Source organism: Octopus bimaculoides, chromosome 3 (genome assembly GCF_046866305.1).
Source record: "Octopus bimaculoides isolate indiv1 chromosome 3, ASM4686630v1, whole genome shotgun sequence".
In the NCBI taxonomy this organism is placed as follows: domain Eukaryota; kingdom Metazoa; phylum Mollusca; class Cephalopoda; order Octopoda; family Octopodidae; genus Octopus; species Octopus bimaculoides.
Window position 1 is genome coordinate 97,875,903 of NC_142930.1, and position 20,923 is coordinate 97,896,825.

The 20,923-nt window shown below is 33.9% G+C and overlaps 1 protein-coding gene across 3 annotated transcripts in view; it reads right to left on the reverse strand.

Moving 5' to 3' along the window:
- Window positions 1–20,923, reverse strand: part of LOC106868055 (uncharacterized) — a 617,273-nt gene that overhangs the window by 400,099 nt on the left and 196,251 nt on the right. Inside the window, exon 2 of one of the 3 annotated variants that reach the window (XM_052966215.2) lies at window positions 5,851–6,629. The exons of the other annotated variants lie outside the window; for them this stretch is intronic. Within the exon in view, the coding sequence (XP_052822175.2) occupies window positions 6,343–6,629 (287 nt within the window). The 3' untranslated portion in view covers window positions 5,851–6,342. Of the gene's footprint in view, window positions 1–5,850; window positions 6,630–20,923 lie in introns of those variants that run through there. 3 annotated transcript variants of the gene reach the window in all.

Below are 20,923 nucleotides of genomic sequence, written 5' to 3' on the forward strand. Positions count from 1 at the left end.
AATTCATTCCTCTAAAAATTAATGGCTCAGAGGACCTATTCAATACTAACGTCTTCAAGTAATTTCATACTTTTTCAATGTTGTGGCTTACTTTATTTTCTCTACAGTGTGAAGAACATATTAACATACGCCACAACATTGTGGAGATTGCTTTTGCTTCCAACTTTCAAATCATGTATAATTAATCACTTCCAAATAGCTTGAGTAATCAGGGTGCACTATGGTTTAAGTACAAGGATGAAAGCTGGATGAGAATATGATGTTGCAACTATTCTTTTGCTTCACGTCTGCTCTGATCAAGATATTTGGTTGGAACTGTCCTTTGTATATATAGAACTAAACTATTTGATGCGTTCTTCCACTTTGAACACGTTTAAATGTCACTCGAGGGAGATATATGTTCAAACAATGACTGCATCGTGATTAGTTTGATTTCAGGGTGTTGAAGTTTCTCGGTATTAATTTCTTTGTTTGCATATAAAGAGCAACTCGTATACTTATTGACATATATAGTTATGTTTGTAAGCTGCATTTCCCAAGTAGCCATATATTACACGTTTTTAATGCAGATTTTGTTAGATATATAGCTGACAATTTAACATCTTGTTGGAGCAATTTCCCGTTTGTGACCAAAAATATTGCATAAAAATATTATAACGTACTTGCTTAATAAGCACATTCTTTTCACACCACATATTATTACTAAATCATAAATGCGACTCCTGTGAAGGAGACGAACTAACGTAATTTTCATCTAGTTAAATAAAATAACGATTCATTTCTTTTCCAGATTTTTAGTGCAAACTTGTAGAATAGATATCGGAGAAAGTAAGATTGCTTTATTCTCTTTTACATGACATATATATTTATGTTTTTACTTTGATCAGGCAATCAGTGTTCTATCAAAACGAAGCGATTGTATATGGAACATAATTCTGAAACAGTTCGTTCAGTGTAGTATTCTAACATACATATAATAATCCTTTTTATTCTTATTGATCTAAACACTTTTGTTATTTTTAGCGTTTACTGGTCTCTTGAATACTATTAATACATAGAAGTGACTGTATTCAGAAATGAACACGTGTGAGGAAGCTCGAGTAGGAGATTGTTGCAGCCGGGAAGTAAATCCACTTGGCTTAATGTGATGCTGTCCATTATATACCGTATCCAACTAAGACTCACACTCTGGATCCAAAGACTTGCTAGAACGAAAAAAAATTAGTAGGTTCCAGTCTCAAAGTGTACATTCCATATAATCGTGTATGTATCATTTATCGACAGATTGGTAACCCTAGTCTTGATAGAAATACGGCAAGAGTCATTTTTTGAGGATTTTATATCATAATTGGAACTTTATCCTTTAATAATGCAGTGATTTATTCGCTCGACCATATAATATTTATGTGGAAAAAAGGACTTTAGAAATTCACGTGGAATGTCACAATTTCGTTACTCGTCAGTTACTTTCCTTGATTTTATATTACGAAATGTTTAGTTTCTTTCTCCTTTTCAACTTTTAAAACATTTTATGCGTGATTTTAAATTACATATAATTGATGATTGATTAATAAGCAGTATTCTAGAGTAACTACTAGATTTTGTTTAGCTTAATTGTACGGTGTTTTATTTCGGTGTTTTATTTCGGTGTTTTATTTCGCATTTACTTTCTCTTTCATAGTTCGTTAGATACTAAATAGACTATCCAGCGATAATCTTTCTTCCATATTCTTTTAATGTGGAAAAAATAAAAAAAATAAAAAACACAAAAAAGCCACAGCATAACACATCTGTTTACCTAGCGGACACTACTCATTCGTTATAATAATTAACTTTTCAATAAGTGTTCATTCAGTCTGCGTAGTTTCTTTGTCAGTGTTATCTTTGCACAGAAACAAAACAATTCCCACTCATTATCGAGATTTTAAGAAAAATACCTCTTTATGTGTATATTTCAATACATCAAAAGCACTGTTGGTTTGTGTATTCTATGATTAACCTTTAATCAACGTCATGAAACAATACTGTTACTACTGTTAAGCTCAGAGCTTATGTATATGTACTCGAATAAGAAGATATAAAACGTACAGGTAAATTAAACTGTTAAAAGATTGTCACTATTTACTTTCTGACTATTAACAATCAAGTTGTATCTTACTGTAAAGGTACAATGTTATGTCAATATTAGAGCAAAGTACCGCGATCAAAACTGGATTTCAGATTCTCGTCTTCGAGTATTTGTTTATAGAAGAAGAACATCTTACAATTTGCAGCCAGAATCTTTGATCTATTTAATAATTTACAGTCACTAGATAAGATTATCTCATAAACATTTCTAGTATGATAGGCATTTGAAACTATTGTTGAAAGTCCTAGCTCAAAGGGTTAGCACATGATGTCACCTCAGATTTAAAGCTCGTGTGTGCTCGTTTTGTACCAGCTATTTATATGAACGGATTTTTCTTCAGCACTGCAAAATGTCAAAAGCCCTTCATTATCAGACATGCTGCTGTTATGCTCAGCACGGCTTCAGATAGCACGATTCTTATATATAGCTGGGACACACCAAAATTGTTATGTGCCGTAGTTGCCTTTAAGGAGGTTTAAAATTGTCGACTATGCAATGATACTCAATGACATTCAAAGAAACATATAATTTTTAATGAATGTTAGATACAGAGGACTATTATCAGATTCCGAAATAACACTAGTAAGGATTTAAACCTTTTTAATATTAAAAGACAGGGGCTTTCTACTTGAAATAAAATGATTCGTAAATGCAGAACAAGAATAGTAGTCTTGCATATTCATTGAGACTTCCTATTTCTGTTTACAACCAAAGAATGAAGCAGAGAAATGCTAAGTATTTAACGTTAGATCATTAAACAAGCGTTCATAGCCTTAATAAATACTCTCTCATTCCTCCCCCTCTCTCTCTCTCAGTATATATATATATATATATATATATATATATATACAGAGAGAGAGAGAGAGAGAGAGAGAGAGAGAGAGAGAGAGAGAGATACACAGACTGACAAGAAGACAGATAGACAGATAGATAGATAGATAGATAGATAGATAGATAGATAGATAGATAGATAGATGAATAGATAAATAAATGGACACTGGAATGGAGCTGAATAAACTTTGACCTTGAAATGTTAGGAAATAATTGTGTGTTTATATAAATACGTGTGTGTTTGTTTGTATGTGTGTGTATGTGTGTGGATATGTGTGTACGTGTGTGTGTGTGTGTGTGTGTATACATATACATATATACACACGGATCATTTTTTCATTTGTTTCATTTTATCTAGTTTCAACTCATGAGCTGTAGCCATTCTGGGGCACTACCATTTGGTGTTGCTACATAATTTTATTTCACGAATGCTTTTCCGGAATTGACATTTGGTGCATGAGAGAGTTTGATGCAGCTGCCCTCATCTGCACCTCCTGCCGCGAAGTTGGTTTATCTGGGACACTTGGCTCATATAAAAAATAATGCAAAAGTGGACATTGCATTTTCAAATTGCACATATTGATAGAATACATCTTCTGCAGTAACCATTCTTCTTGTTCTACTGCAATGCAAACAAAATAATGGGTTCCAAGCAGAAGAAACTGACTCCTTGACGAAAAATTTGTGAAGGTTATCAGTGAAAAGAAAAATATGCATAGATGAGTGAAGTTTAAAGAAGGCAGAACCAGCTGTGGATACAAACCACGTAGTAGAAGCACAACTACGACTACTGATACTAATCAACAATGGGTGGACGAATTGATTCAGGCAGTCAGATCAGGTACAAACTGCTACCTTGCTGCAATAAGGACTGTAGTCACAGTGCCTTTCAAGTGGTGGAATACCTCGGGTATCGGAATGTGTGAGTACAATGTGTATCTTGACAGTTGAGACTCGATTTGAAGAAGAAAATGGTGGACGTTTGCTCCTCTTTGCTGGAAGCCTCTGAAGCCATTGAAAATACATGTTCGTTCTCATCTGGTGACAAGGAGGGAAATGATCTGGAAATGTTAAACCGGTCTATTGAATGAAGTTACACTTATTCCGCAATAGCTAGGATGATCATGAATCAGTGATCAACGATGCAAATCATGGTGACTAGTGTGGGGGTGACAAAAGCGACATTCTAATTGATTCTCCGGAACGTGACTGTACTTTAGAAAGCGAGCTTAGAAAACCCATTACAAGAAAGAAACCGAACAAGAATCTGAAAACGGTCCATATTGGTGATATCATTGGGAAGCCAGCAGAGAAAGGGAAAGTAAGCTTGTCATTCTCTCCTCCGGGCACAGTGCAGCTCAGATCCGGCACCTTCTGGTTCCCACTTGTTTTATCCAATGAAGTATAGTCTTCTGGAAAAAAGATTTGGTGACAAAGATGAATGGAAGCGGTTGTGATGAAGTGAGCAGAACAGGGTATATTGAAGTTTTTCAAAGAAAATTAGAGATTTGAGTTCAGCTATAGCATACATAAACTTTGTTGAACAATACCTTTGTATGGAGGTAGAGTAGCTATAATACATGGAAAAATGCGAGCATGGAAAGTAATATTCTTAAGATAATAAACCTGGAAAAGTACAGGGCAAGTTATTACACCTGTAAAATATAGGACAAACCATTACTTCAAGTAAAGTAAAGAATAAGAAACTTTTTACTTAAAATATTGTAGCAGAGAATGCCAGTTCTTCTAATTTATCACTCTTTACAGTTCTCATCTTTTGAATTTATTGTACAAAACTATTCAGCTAATTTGTAAATTTGTCTACTTAGTCACTTTTTTCTGTATTTAAGGTAAGTAAATTAGCCAAATTCTACTTAAATAGATATAGTGTTATTATAATAAAATATTTTTAATATTCAAATTTTGATTTTAGCTGCAATATTTTAAGTAAAATGTTTCTTATTCTTTACTTTACTTGCAGTAATAATTTGTCCTATACTTGTACAGGTGTAATAACTTGTCCTGTACTTTTCCAGGTTTATAATCTTAAGTATATGACTTTTCATGCTAGCATTTTTCCATGTAATCCATGATTTTTCTAGGCATTGCTGTTAAAAGATAATTAATGTGTCAATTAATAATTTAGGATTTTACCTTATAAAATACTGGGTAGGGGGATATATTGGCTGCTATTTTTAGCATGTCGAGCGACTAAGTAGAGGCTCTTTCATTGGTTTGATTGCGTGATGAGATGTTTTACAGACATATGTATAATATACATATATATATCATTGGCAGAAGTTAGAGAGTAAGGCAAAAGCTTAGAGTTTCGTGTATTGGCACTTGTCAAACACGAATTTGTCCATTGTCACTCTGTAACTTGTGACGAAATAACTTCTAAAATACAAAATTTTGTCAAAAACGTTAAGTGTAAACCCTGTTGTACGTGACACATTGTACCAGTATTGGAAGTTTCAAAGTATTTAGTTAAAAAAATAATGAAATAAATCTGTACGTCAAATTGAATAGATCCGAAATGGATAAAAAGCAAAGTCGACCTCGGCGGAATTTGAACTCAAAATGTAAACACAAGCGAAATACCGTTGAGAATTTCGCTCGGCCCGCTAACATTTCTGCCTCTCTTACTTACTTACTTACACTCTCTTACACGAAATTTCGGGGTATTTCACCCCATAACTTTTCTTCTACTAATTTTCTTCAATGCGACTAACGACTCTCAATTCCTCATACATTTTCCTATAATTTAAGCCTAAGAAAAGTATACTTTTATTTTAAATTTAAAAAGTTTATGTTAATTGAAGGTGAATAAGTGCCTTACTGACCCCTTGTGGTCGCAAATATTTTGATGTAACTTTTTTTCTATTGAACTATGTATGCCAAAGTGTAGCTGAGGAGATGTCCTCTTTAAAACTGTTAACAGTTTGCAAGTTAGTTGAGAACTGAATTAGTGGTGAAGCTTGGAAGCTGCTGCGATTAACGAAATGGTGGACTTAAGAATATATTCAACTATTACCGTGGTTGAATGGTATGTATGTATGTGTGTGTGTGTGTGTGTGTGTGTGTGTGTGTGTGTCTATGCATGTATGTATTCGTATATTATATTTCATGATTTTAATAGGACAGTGAGAAATACGACTTTTTAAATTTCCATACATTGAACCTTATCTGTTAAACACAGAGTAAAACCTCTGCTAAGCAACCATTACTTTCACTGTTTAAAGGAACTTATCACCTGAAATGTAAAACAAACTGCTAATTCGAAGATCTATATTTTTAAGATCCGAAATGTTTAATATTTTCACTTCTTGAAAATATTTTTAACAATCCTCATCTAATTGCTTGTTTGTAACTGTCCTCTATTTTCACAAGCAAAATACGAAATGATATGTTTTATATGGTTGAAGAATACAAAATATGTATTTATATATACATATATATATATATATATATATATACAGCCAACACATGCTACGAAAATCTGCTTCAAACCTATTAGTTAATGTTCGAGTAAGATCTGCTATTTTGCTGGCAGCTTCTGCATCGATATGAATATTTGAAGCATAACTTGAAATGCTCGAAGGAAAAAAAGGTAGAATATTCTCGTCGTTCTTGTCTGTTGGCAGTGGAATGTCAGATTGGATATAGTCGTCTAGAAGAAAGAAAAAGAGAAAGAAGAAAAAGAAGACAGATATAAGAGAAGAACCGTTACAAGTAAAATTAATTAGATCAATGGACGTGAGATATGCAGGCAGAGTCGTTGACATCATTTGGTGAGTTCCATATGCATGCAAATAACAAATAATCTAAGAACAGCATTAACACAATCTTAGCATTGGATATAGGTAAGGGTATTCATGCAGGGAAAAATTTTAATAGCAATGAAATACTTAAGTGTTTTGATGACATTTATTGCAGGTAACGAAGCAATCCATATTCAGATGGATTATGTTAAGATGTTGAAATGTGAGCGAGCCATCATAATAGCGTTGAGAGAAGAAACAAGGTATCTTGAGCAAAAGAAAGTTTATGTATCGCGGGAATGGTGAAAAGCTTAGAATTCATACATTAGCCATATTCTTTTCCTTGAACCATGGAATTTTTATACGATTAGGTGTTATGTTGTATGTTATCTTATATGTTCTGTTTCTCAGGTGACGGGAACGAAAAGAACACATTGTTTTTGCTTGGCTATAGCCCAGTTGTTCTTACGTGATTCCATTCAAACCACAATAGTTGAGAGGTCAAATGTCATCCATATAGTGATTACTTACTATTAGCAGTTTCAAATTTAGACATAAGGTCAACAGAATTGGGGGAGAACTAAATCGATTAAATCGACACCAGTGTTCGACTCATATTTATTTACGTCGAAAGAATGAAAGGCAAAATGGATCCCGGTTGGAAGACGGGCGAAGTGCGTTAAGAACGGAGTGCTAACGATTCTGATAGCGCGCCACCTTATTGCTTGTTAATGTTGATTTAAAATTTTGACACAAGACCTGCAAAATCTTTGGATGGGAAAATAGGTTACATCGATCTCAGTGCTCAAGTAGTGCTTATTTTATCGACTCTGAAAGGATGAAGTGTAAAGCCGACCTCGGCAGGATTATAAGTAATTAATATTAATAAGCTATAATGCCGCAAGTTGGTAGAATCGTTAGCACGTCGAGCAAAGTATCTAGCAGCATTTCGTTTGTCTTTATACTCTGAGTTCAAGTTTCGCCTATGCTGACTTTGGATTACATACTTTCGGGTTCGATAAAATAAATACCATTTGAGGATTGGTGTTGATGTAATCGACTTACTCTTCCTCCGAAATTTCTGGTCTTGTGATAAAATTGGAAAACAATATTGTGCATATGTGCTCTATTCCTCGAGTTACAACAAAAGCAGCCTAACATTCAAAATAGAGGCCATCGTATTGCACACCCTAAAGCAACCTTTCTGTGAGTTCTTTGATCCAGCACTGATACCAGCTCTTGTCCCGAAGCTTCCACCACCTCTTTATTGAAGCCATGCGAGCGCAGCGGTTGAAGCATAACTGAGGACAAGTAATAATCCAAAGGGAATAGTTCCGGGCTGTATGCTTGTTGCGACATCAGTTCGATTCGCTCAAGTTCCTGGAGTTTATTCCGGTCTTTCGAGTGGTACAAGTATTGTCTTACTGCAGAAGAGCTCGTTTTCTGGTAATCAATGCCAGGCATCCTTAATAACAACAACAACAACAACTTTAAGGAGTATAGGTTGGCTCTGGTGGTTCGATCGGTCGGAATGAACTCAGAGTGAATTATCCCCTCACACCTTGTGTTTGAAACGCCCATGTTTGGTGACAGGTTCCTGAAGTTGGTCCCTCTCCAATCACTGCTTATGCATATTAGGATTGTACTCCGAACAACTGGAGCGGATGATTGCCATTACGCAACTAAAATGCTTGCCGTTGATTAACAGAAACCGAGCTCTTCTACAAAAAGACAACGCAAGACCTCATACCGCTCGAAAGACCCAGAATAACCTCCAGGAATTTGAGAGAATCGAACTGATTCCATAACCGGCAAATATACTTTCGATTATTACTTGTTCTAACCCATGGCTCACTTTTTGCGCTCGCGACACTTCATCAACCAAGGGTGGAAACTTCTGTAAAGAAATTCTTCGCCTTGAAGGACAAGAACTGGTGTCAGCGTTGGATAAAAAAACTGGCAAAAACGTGGCTTCAGACGTATAACAGGCATACCAACAATAACATCCTGTGCTTTTAGGGATAGCATGGACTATGTTGTCAAGCATGTCCAACCTTCCTTTTAATAGCTAACATTTCCAGTGATACTGTATTTACAATATTATTATAAAAACAAAGTTGTGTTCATATTCACAGTTCAATCTATGTTAGTTGTTATATGATATAAGTTTCTTGCGTAATTACAAATTGAAACTCTGTTAGTTTCTCATGTGTTGATACAGCGAAAATAGCTTTGATTAAGATTTAAGAGTTCTATGCTTTTGAAAACAATGCTGCGAAGCATATTCTTTATTCAATGGCTATGACAAAACAGGATATTTAGTCGTATCTATTAATACACTTTATATTATGTATGCTATATGACGTCCAGCCTAATGGGATTATGTATATGATGCAATTCAAATGCATCACCGACAGCTGCAAATGACATTGTAAGTTGCGTTAATATTATTCCTGTGCATTCTTTTATCAGAAGAAACTTTCAAATTAATGCTAAATTTATTGAAAATAGTTTTAATTCAGGTATTAGGCATCGGTCCCAATGAAAGAGATTTAAAAAAAATTTCATAAGCTTCGCTATAGCGAAATTGTAACTGCTTGCACGGAGTATTCGACTAGAAGGCCAAATTTGCCACACAGACTTGATATAAGTTCTGTAAACTTGAATGTAAATATGAATCACGATGTAGAAACATTTTGTTGTTTCATTCTTCTTTAAAGTTAAAGCAGTGCATTAGTTTGCTATGCTAGGAAGGTAATTTTATGATTCAAATGATTTAAATATATGAAAAGAACCACTTTTAAGAGTCTGATTCTAATTTTGTGAGCATATTCTTTAAGGATTTACATACAGGCATGCAACACAAACAAAACACAAAGTATATCTACCAATAAGCAAACAAAATACTGATTCTAAAAATTATATCATTAAATAAATTGAACGCCTTCTTACAAAAAAAGGACCCGAAATAAGATGTGGCTATTATCCTTAACAAAAACAACAACAACAACAACAATAATAATAATAGTTTCAAATTGTGGCATAAGGCCAGCTAGTTCGAAGAGGATGCAAATCTATTTCATCGACCCCATCGTTCAACTGGTACTTATTTTATCGATTCCAAAGGATGAAAGACAAAGTCGATCTAGACGCAATCTGAACCTAAAGATGGACGAAATGTCGCTAAGTATACTGCCCGGCGTGCTAACGATCCTGCCAGATAACCGTCTCAATAATAATAATAATAATAATAATAATAATAATAATAATAATAACATCAACAACAACAAACAGGGGCTGCAATAAGGGTGGAGCACTTGCAGAAAACAGTACTGCATGGAACCGCTCGAATACTCCGGAAGGTGCTCGAAAAATAAGATGTGTTATCTTAGTTCACTGGTAGTGAACAGCTGACACCGCAGTACATCTCCAGCGTTAGAACCTGTTCAATAATAATAATAATAATAATAATAATAATAATAATAATAATAATAATAATAATAATAATAATACATAAGAGCACCACAGCAAACCACAGCACATACCCAAGGCACACAGAGCTGCGCTCGGTAGTGAAGTGAAAGCACGTTATAAAAATAAAACTACTGAACAATAATAATAATAATAATAGTAATAATAATAATGACAATAACAAAAACGTAGAAGCTATACCTGGATCCTCAACACTACACACTGTCTAAAGAATAGCACTGCTAGGAACAGCCCACATCCTACGTAAGACACTATCAATCGAATAATACAAAATAAACAAAGCAATCGACAGATACAAGACACTCTATAGAGCATTTACCCACTGAAATAATACTTCCACCAGCAAGCCGAAGACACAAAACATTATACACTCAACACACGATACAAGCAATAAGACTGCAACACACCTCAATATAAAAACATAAGACTGCATCACACCTCTAGATTAAAAAAAACTAACAAAATACAGTACCACGAAGAGTTTGCACAACACAACAGAAGAGAACACACAATGCTATACGTACTCCAGCAGCACGAAGGTGTAGCTGGTGATGCGGTAGAAATTTGCCTCAATCAACCAAACATTAAACAGTTATATAATAATAATAATAATAATAATAATAATAATAATAATAATCCTTTCTACTACAAGCACAAGGTCTGAAATTGTGGGGGAGGGGGCTATGCGATTACCTCAACCCCAGTGTTTGACTGGTACTTAATTTATAGATCCCGATAAGATGAAAGACAGATAATAATCGCTTCTAATTGATGAACGATGCCAATAATTTTGAGTGGCGATGTTAAAACTTTATCCTCGACTGCGGTTCGTTGCTGGCACCAGTCGGTTGATAGTCAAAGCTATCTGTGAGATTTGAAATATAACTACTACTACCACTACTACTACTACCACTACTACTACTACTACTACTACTACCACTACTACCAACACTACTACTACTACTACTACTACTACTACTACTACTACTAATAATAATAATAATAATAATACTAATAATAATAACAATAATAATAATAATAATAATAATAATAATAATAATAATAATAATAATAAGAAGAAGAAGAAGAAGAAGAAGAAGAAGAAGAAGAGCAATGATCTTAAATTCAGAATTAAATGTTGCTAACAGAATTGATGCAATCAATTCTTTGACCATGTCAGTAATCACGTATAGCTTTGGTATCATTAAATGGAATCTCACTGACATGCTGAATATGGATGGAGAGATCCGTAAAACCTTTACAAGGTATCGAATGCACCATCCAAAATCAGATGAATACAGGATTTCTCTCCCAAGAAAAATAAGTGGAAGAGGCCTGATACAGCTCGAACAATCCTTCAAAGCAGCAATAATAGGCCCTGAAATGTACATTAATACAAGTGATGTGCTGTTACGAACTGCACTGAAGCATTACGATTCTAAGCAAGCTTCAGTAATGAAGCTTAGTCAGAAATTTAAAAAGTCCCTTGGCCGACAAGTTAACAATAAAAATGACCAAAGACACTCAAATACTGACAGGGACAGGCCTGAAAGGGGAAACAAGGTTTTATTATTGCAGCGCAATATCAGAGCTTACCTACCAGAAACTACCATGCAAAAGTCCATAAAGATGGATGTGAGCCCTCGTGCAGAATTTGTGGAAAATTCACTGAGACAATTGATCATGTTGTTTCTGGCTGCCCAGTACTCGCTGAAAAGGAGTTCCTCATAAGACATGACAGACTAGGGCAGTGCATCCACTGGAAATACTACAAAACTAAATCCCATGATAAGTGGTGAAGAAATCATCCAGAGGATGGAGCAAATAGTGAAGGCATCACCATCGTTTGGAAATTCCCAATACAAACAGAAAAATTGACTCCAATCAAACAGATATTGTGATCAAAGACTACAACAGAGGAACTTGTTTGTAAATAGATATGTTTGTCGCACAAGATCAAGATGTCTCAAGAAAGGAATGCAGAATCGTTTGCACGCCGGAGAAAATACTTAGCTGCATTTCTTTCAGTTTTAGGTTTTGCGTTCAAATACCCTGGAGGTCGTTGTTGCTTTTCACTCTTTCGGGGTTTTTAAAATAAGTACCAGTTGAACACTGGAGTCGATGTAATTAACTTATCTTCTCCCCTGAAATTGCTTGCCCTGTGCCAAATTTTAAAATCCTTATTATTGTTATAATAAAAATGATTAAGATGATCATACAATTGATCTGGATAATGATAACGCTACACACACACACGCACACACACATATACATATGGTAGTAAGTATTGACCGTTGAACATGCCCCTGAATCTTAAAGTATGTTTCCGTTTATATTTTGTGACAGATTTATTAAATTACCAAATAGGTTTCGGCACGTTCTAGTTTTTGTATGGTAATCATAAAAAAAAAAGAATGTGGTAATCACAAAAAAAAAAAAAAATGCGGTGCATGAAGTTTTGTATAATGTGTTTTCATTTCATAGGGTTCGCATAGTGTGGACACATTGTTCATTATCCTAAGTCTGCTATCAGTATGTTAATTTTCATGTTGTGTGACAAAGCTGAGTTCTTGTGAACGAGATATTTCGAAGTTATGGGTTTCATGTAATAGGAGTGGAGGAGCTGCACTCTATTGTATACAGTTTCTAACCAAAGTTCAGTATCAAGTACAGGGAGTCTATTGTTGGGGTGCTTAGTGGGATAACGTATAGTTACCTTGAATTTTCTATTTGGTTTTCAATTTTTCTTACTCTTTTAAAATTTCATTGTATTAATTATTAACATAATCCAATGTTACTGTACATTTAATCATATATGACTGTAATGAAATTCATCGAACATTTGAACATATATTGCTATCTGTCTTTGCGAAACGTATTGAAAATTGAAATTTGTATGTACAATTCATCTTTTAAGTATGCTTTTCCGAATTTTCCATTCTATCGCCAATCTCTCCCAAACATTTTCCTTTTCATTTAATACTGTAAAACAAAATATTATCAAAACCTGTTTTGCATTTAAAAAATTTAAAAGCGACCACACGTTTTAGGATTCAGGAGCATTTTTGACCCCCACCACAAACCAACTTTCCTATATTTTTTCCTGCGTGGGAATACACGGAGAATATACTGCATGTATATATATATATATATATATATATATATATATATATATATATATATATATATATATATATATATATATATATATCTATATATATATATATATATATATATCTGAGTGTGCGAGTGAGTGTGTGTATGTGTATGCATACATATATGTACGTATAAACGTACACACGATGACATCTGCAAGAACATATACTCACACCACACATTAGCGCGTATATATATTGGTATATGAATATGTGGGTGTGACGTACACACACACACACACACCCACACACACACACACACACCCACACACACACACACACACACACACACACACACACACACAAATATACACACACACATACTTATGTATATCATATTTATTTTCATATATTAAATATTTCTTTGAATATCTGGTAAATGCATGTATGTTGATATCTACGGTCACACACGCACACACCTGCATGCACACACATTTATACATACATACTACACATACATACATACATAGATTAATTTTTGTTATGTTTATATATGTTTGTGAACGTTTTTGTGTTCATTTATATGTGTTGATGCGACTTATTGTTTGCGATCGCGTATACATGTCAGATATTTCTTTGGAAGAAAACGAATCTGTCTCTTCGTTCTATAATGATATCTGAATTTGATTAGTAACACCAAAGTAGAGAATTAATTAGCAGGCATGAAAGATAAAAGAATAATATAAAACGATAGAAAATGAATGAGATCAAAAACATATATAAATATGCTCTGCCTAGTTATGTTAAATTCAGAATTAATTGTGCCCAGCCGGATTTGTATGGAACAGCGCGAGAGCTTCAAATAAATGACATACACGGAGGAAAATACTGATTTTCAAATGAATATATAAAATAATTAAATAATTATATTACAAACAAATAATGTACTAACAAGTGTATGAACAACATTTCTAATAATACTATCTACAATCTATTCATATTAATGCATGGCTTCCACCCATTCATTCATTGTATTTGGCGTACATCCATACACATACTCTCTATATATATGTATATATACATTTATATATATATATATATATATATATATATATATATATATATATATATATATATATATATATATATATATATATATACATATATATATATATATATAAATACTTTATTTAAAAGCAGCAGAAATATAACAAAAGTCTGTTACTCGGAGTTACATGTTCCCGTTCATCGGATAGTCCGATGAACGGGAATGTGAAACTCCGAGTAACAGTCTTTTGTTATACTTCTGCTGCTTTTAAATAAAGCATATTACTCTACCTCTGGTATTTGAGTACTCTTTTTTCCACCTTGCTGCACATTTTATGTGCTTACTCCGGTATATACATACATACATATATATATATATATATATATATATATATATATATATATATACATATATATATATATATATATATATATATATATAAATACATATATAATAATAATAATGTATACACACTCACACACACACACACACACACACACACACACACACACATACACATATACATAGTTAATCAAAAATATCCTTTGAGAATAAAATGTACTGGATTATTTGAGATAGTTAAAGGTAGTTAGAGATTCAATTAGAGCGATTATATATTAGAAAGTAAAAGCAGGAAAAATTGCATCATAAAAATCACAGTAGAGATACGTCCATAATATAAATAATATTGTATTAATAAATAAATCCATAAAGTATAACTAGGATTATTATATAAGGTCTGAGATATCGTGCGATCGTTTCGTGATCGACTATTGCGGGTGTTACGTTCTAAAAAAACCCGGGATAGGTGAAAATCCGCGAAGTAGTAACAGTACTGTACTGTATGTATTTTAAAAAAAATATTTTTAATAATTTGTATATATTTAGTCTATTAAAATGCAAAACAGAGGAATCGACGTCACCAAAACAAAGGAAATCTACGTAAGCTTAAATAAAAAACCGCTATAAATGAGCCGCGATAGGTGAACCGTATTATGGCGAGGGATTGCTGTATCTATCTATCTATCTATCTATCTATCTATCTATCTATCTATCTATCTATCTATCTATCTATCTATAAATATAAAGGCGGCGAGCTCGCAGAATCGTTAGCACGCTCTGCGAAATGCTTAGTGGTATTTCCTGTCTTTACGCTCTGAATTCAAATTTCACCGAGGTCGAGTTTGCCTTTCATCCTTATCTACTAGTTGCGTACTGGGGTCGATTTAATCGACTGGCCCCTTCCCCCAAAATTTCAAGCCTTGTAGAAAAGTATACACACACACACACACATGCATGCGTAAATACATATATGCATGTATGTATATATATATACCTATATGAATATTCGTTGATTCTTTTACTTGTTTCTGTCATTTGATTGCGGCCATGCTGGAGCACTGCCTTGAATGGTTTTAACTGAATAAATCAACCTCAGGACTTATTTCTTATGCCTGGAACTAATTCCATCGGGAACGTAAACACACCAGCACCGGTTTTCAAGCGGTGAGTGGAGACAGACACAGAGACACACACATAAATACATATATATATATATATATATATATATATATATATATATATATATATATATATATATATATATATATATATATATATATATATATGTGTGTGTGTAAACGACAGGTTTCAATCAGGTTACGTCTGCCAAATTACAAGGATTTGGTCAACCCGAAGACACTTGCCCAAGGTCCATCGTAGTAGAACTGAACTCAGAACCACGTGGTTGGGAATCAAGCTACTTACCACACAGCCACACACACGCACACACACACAAACACACACACACACGCGTACACACACATACACAACATGCATATACATATGTCTATACATACATACTTACCTACATACATACATATTTACATATATACCAGGGGTATATTCGTAGTATGGTCCCTTTGAACGGAGCAGCCATGTTGAAGTGGCGACAAACTTTACTTGCGAGTACAGTTACTGCGTTTATCTCTTACACAGATTAGAGAACTATCATCTTTGCTCGTTGCTGGATCAGCGACTGAATATCGCTTGATTTTATATATGTTGCGAACAAAAGCGAGCAACTTTCACCTCTATTTAAAAATGACCCGCCAGGCGAACAGTTTTAACCAAATGTTTAAAAATTTCGAGGAAATGGTAAAACGGTAGAGCATAAAAAGCTTGATGTAGACATGACTGATGAGTTTGTAAACCGAATTCAATATGGAATGTGTGCAAAGAAGCTTCTTCTGCATTCTTAACTCGATTATTTTTCAAGAAAAAGAATATATATTGTTCTTAGAATGGCAGCCGTATACCCCTCTGATCAAAAATTATTCTCGAATGTAAGGAATCAAAAACTGTTCAATGCACTCTCCGATAAATAAAGGAAAACTTGCAAGTTCTAGCTATAACACATTAGTCATAGTCTCTTCAATCAGGATTGACGCTATGTCCAGCAAAACCTCAACGACAACGTTCGAGGAAATCACGTAGAAATATATCTTTTAATAAATGCTTTGTGTTCATTTAATTATACGTTTAAAAATGTTCTGTGTAGTACGTTGAAAGCAAACCTGATTAACGTTTCTAAAACACCTGTTTCATTAAAATACAAACTAAGACTATGCGTAGCAGTCTAATAAACCTCAAATAAACCAAAAGGACAGATTGCACGATGTACTACCAAAAGAGAGATGGTTATGGATAGAAAGTATTTGATTATACATCTATTGTGTTAGAGTCGGTATGAAGTTGAAAGGCAATAATAACAATTAGTAGTACATGTGTTTTGGTGTTAAAAAGGAGAAGCCATGCGATATTTTCCGTTACGCTCATTTGAAATGGCAAAAACTTATGAAAACTGAATTCAGTTGTAAACGGTAATTCCTAGATATATTCCACCAGCAGCACCTTCACCATCACGATCTCCAGCTTCATCATCGTTGACAACACCAACAGCAGCACCAATAACAACAACAGCAACAACAAAAACAACAACAACAACAACAACTATCAATCACTCGTTCTAGCATGCTGACCATTGTAAGAGATATACACGAACAGGAAGAAGAGATCGCTCGCAAGTAAATAATTTCTAGGCATCGAGAGAACTCCAAGATTGATTGATTGAAAACGTGAAAGACAAAAATTGGAAATGAATACAAAAGAATGGAAATGTCTGAAGTCCCAGACATTAGAGGAATGTCTTACTGTTAATCGTTCGTATTATATGAACAGTAGAAGAAAAACAGCCGGTAGCTTTCATGTTATCATATTGGATTAATCACATCATTCTATAGTTTAGTGACTGAGTATCTACAGGAAATTTAAATCTAAAATTGAAATGAGAAATAAGAATTGTTTATACTTGACTCGCAGTTACTAGTTGTCTGTGGAATTTTTCTCTGAATGATAAAAACATTTTTTTAATAATTTTTCATTTAGAAATGTATGTAAAAGGTATAATATGAATTTACTGAAGTAAGAAACCTAAGTGCTTATATATCGTATCTATTTTTTTAAAGTCTTATAATTTAAAAGCATTGAAACGTTGCATCCCTAAATGAGAAATGTCAAGTGTACACCTACACATCTCTACAGCGGATTCTCCCAGCGGCTTCGATGTATGATTATTGTCTAATAACAAATATTATAGTTATTAGATTACCAACAAAGCTGATTTCTTTACAGAGGTGAAGGCTTATGTAGAAATAGCAACAGCATCTTTTGGAAATGCGGATCGCTTAAAGTGAGTGCAAATGTTTGCCATAAGCACCATGAACAATATACCTCAGTACTTTGTATTAGAGTTGTCCATCTCCTAGTTTAGTTGTCTTCGCCACGGATTAGAGTTCAACCGTTCGTGGTACAGCACATTCGCATCGGAGCATCAAGCCAGAGGTTCTCACACATAAATGCATGCGTGTACACACGCACGAACACACAGACACGCAGATACACACACGAGTGTATGTGTGTTATGTCTCGCTGTATCTGTATTAGTGTGTTTTTTATAGTAATTGTTTTAAAAATTTCTGTTTCATCTCTTATCATTGGCGATAATCGTAATTCTGAAATTTTATAATTCCATTTAACTATTCAATTGGTCATTTAAGATTTGTACGAAGTAAGGCATGTTGTAAGTAGTGTGTGTTATTATAGTTTTGTATATAGCATCTTATATAGCCTTGAACAAATATTTTGTTCATTCTGTAAAATTATAAGTTTTAACACTTATTTCTAAATCATTAATCATTTTGAGGCCTTACATAATTTATAAATATATTTGGAATAAACTCTAGTTCACAACTCACTCATCCTTTCATTTCGCTCAGTTGAGTGTCGAATAAGGACCTCTACAATGATAAATGCGTGGTTAACTGACCGATCGCTATGTTTACGCCTCAGGTTGATGATAGGAGAAACCATTCATAGAGACTATGTAGAAATCATAGGTAGTTCACGTATCTGTTTCGTATACGCTCATGTTTTCAGGTTCACTTTACTTCCATCATATCCTCCTTATAATATTTCAACACATTTGTACGAATCAAGAGACGTTCTAAGCTGCTACGTGTTTGTGTGTATGTGTGTGTGTGTCTGTGCGCGCGCGAAGAGAACTCGTGTATTAGAATTCCTTCCACATGTTTACCATAAAATGATCACACAGGATATAAAGGGAAAACAAAAGAATTGTTTCATAAATTATTTAATTAGATATTTTATGAACTAACATAAAAAATTTATTCTCTCACTGTTTTCTCTCTCTCTATATATATATGATGTATTGGTTCGTGGTGTAATTAAGCAAAAAGAGTACTCCATCTGGTCAGGGCCAATAGTCTCACGTGTCTGAAAACCAAGCACATTCTTTAGGTGCAGACCGCTCCTCCTGCTGAACTAAGAGCTTTAGAAGCACCCCATATTTAAAGTTCTTAGTTCAACACGAAGAGTGGTCTGCACCTAAAGCACGTGCTTGGATTTTCAGACTCGTGAGACTATTAGTAGCGCCCGAAGATATGTTTTGTGACCATTAAAGAGCTATATATATATATATATATATATATGTGTATATATATATATATATATATATATGTGTGTGTGTGTGTGTGTATACACAGCTTTTATTTCCTGTCATACATGTATTCAATATGGCCACCTGCAGCACGGGCAACATCAATGCGATAAGAGAAACCCTCCCAGACACGTATCAATATATCACGATTCACTTGTTGATCAGTGTTGTTATTCGATGTTTAAGGTCATCGAGGTTAGTGAGGTCTGGGAGAAATTCTCTTATCGCATTGATGTTGACCATGCTGCAGGTGGTGGCCGCACTGAACGCATGTAAGACAGGAAATAAAAGTTGATTGTAAGTAAATACTTGTGACTTAGCTGAAGTTTTCTATTGCTTTTCCTTATTAAAATATCGTGTAATGAAATTGGTTCATCCTTTTGAATAACCCTGTATACATACATACATACATACATACATACATGTATATATATATATATATATATATATATATATATATATATATATATATATATATATATATATATATATATATATATATATATATATATATATATATATTTAAATGCATGTGTGAGAGTGTGTGCGTACACGCTTATATATACACATATGCTTTCGGTGCGAATGGTTTTGTTATACAGTGCCGTATTTAAAATCCTGTAAATAATAATAATGGTATTTTTATATAAGCTTAAAGCTTATGGTGATCACCATACAATGACTAAGGAAAATAGTCTAATAACGGGACTTTTAAGCCTTCTTTTTTTCTGTCGAGGGCTCATATGCCCCATTATTAGACTATTTTTCTTATGCATTGCACGGTGATCGCCATAATCTTTAAGTTTATATAAAAATACCATATATATATATATATATATATATATATATATATATATATATGGTAGTAAATGAAGATGGAATATACAAAAATCTTTATTAAAATTTTTTTTTTTGTTATTAAAAATAACCATTAACAGATGTTGATGTATAAACATCCTCTAGCAAGTTGCATGGCTCGAGCACACTCGCTCATACAAGTATCCCCGAAAATGTTAGCATATGTACACGTGTGGCTTGGTGCGCTCACGATCACAAAGTGAGTTAAATAGCTACTTGGTGTTTATATGAATGGGGAGGTTGAAGCGAAACTTAATTCATCCATACCTTAAAGTAAATTAATGTTAACAATTACTCAATTTCATTCCCATTGCATTGTGTGAAAGTAGATTTATATACGTGTAGTCATCTTGAGAGTATTTCAGAAATTCTATTAATGATCTTCTCATTGGTACACAGGATGGACAGGGATTCCTTGGAGCAGAGCTGACATCTCCTGGAAATTATATTGTATGGTTTTGCGTGCCTTACTATGGACCAAGTTATGTTGTACTTAAGTTTATCTTACTTCAGTCGCCATACAAAATCGGCCAAAGATGTTAAATGCGTCTTATTGATTCTCTTGAAGCTGGTGACATTGTTGCTATAACGATTTTTAAATGAATCAGCCGCCTGCCCAATGTAAACACACGC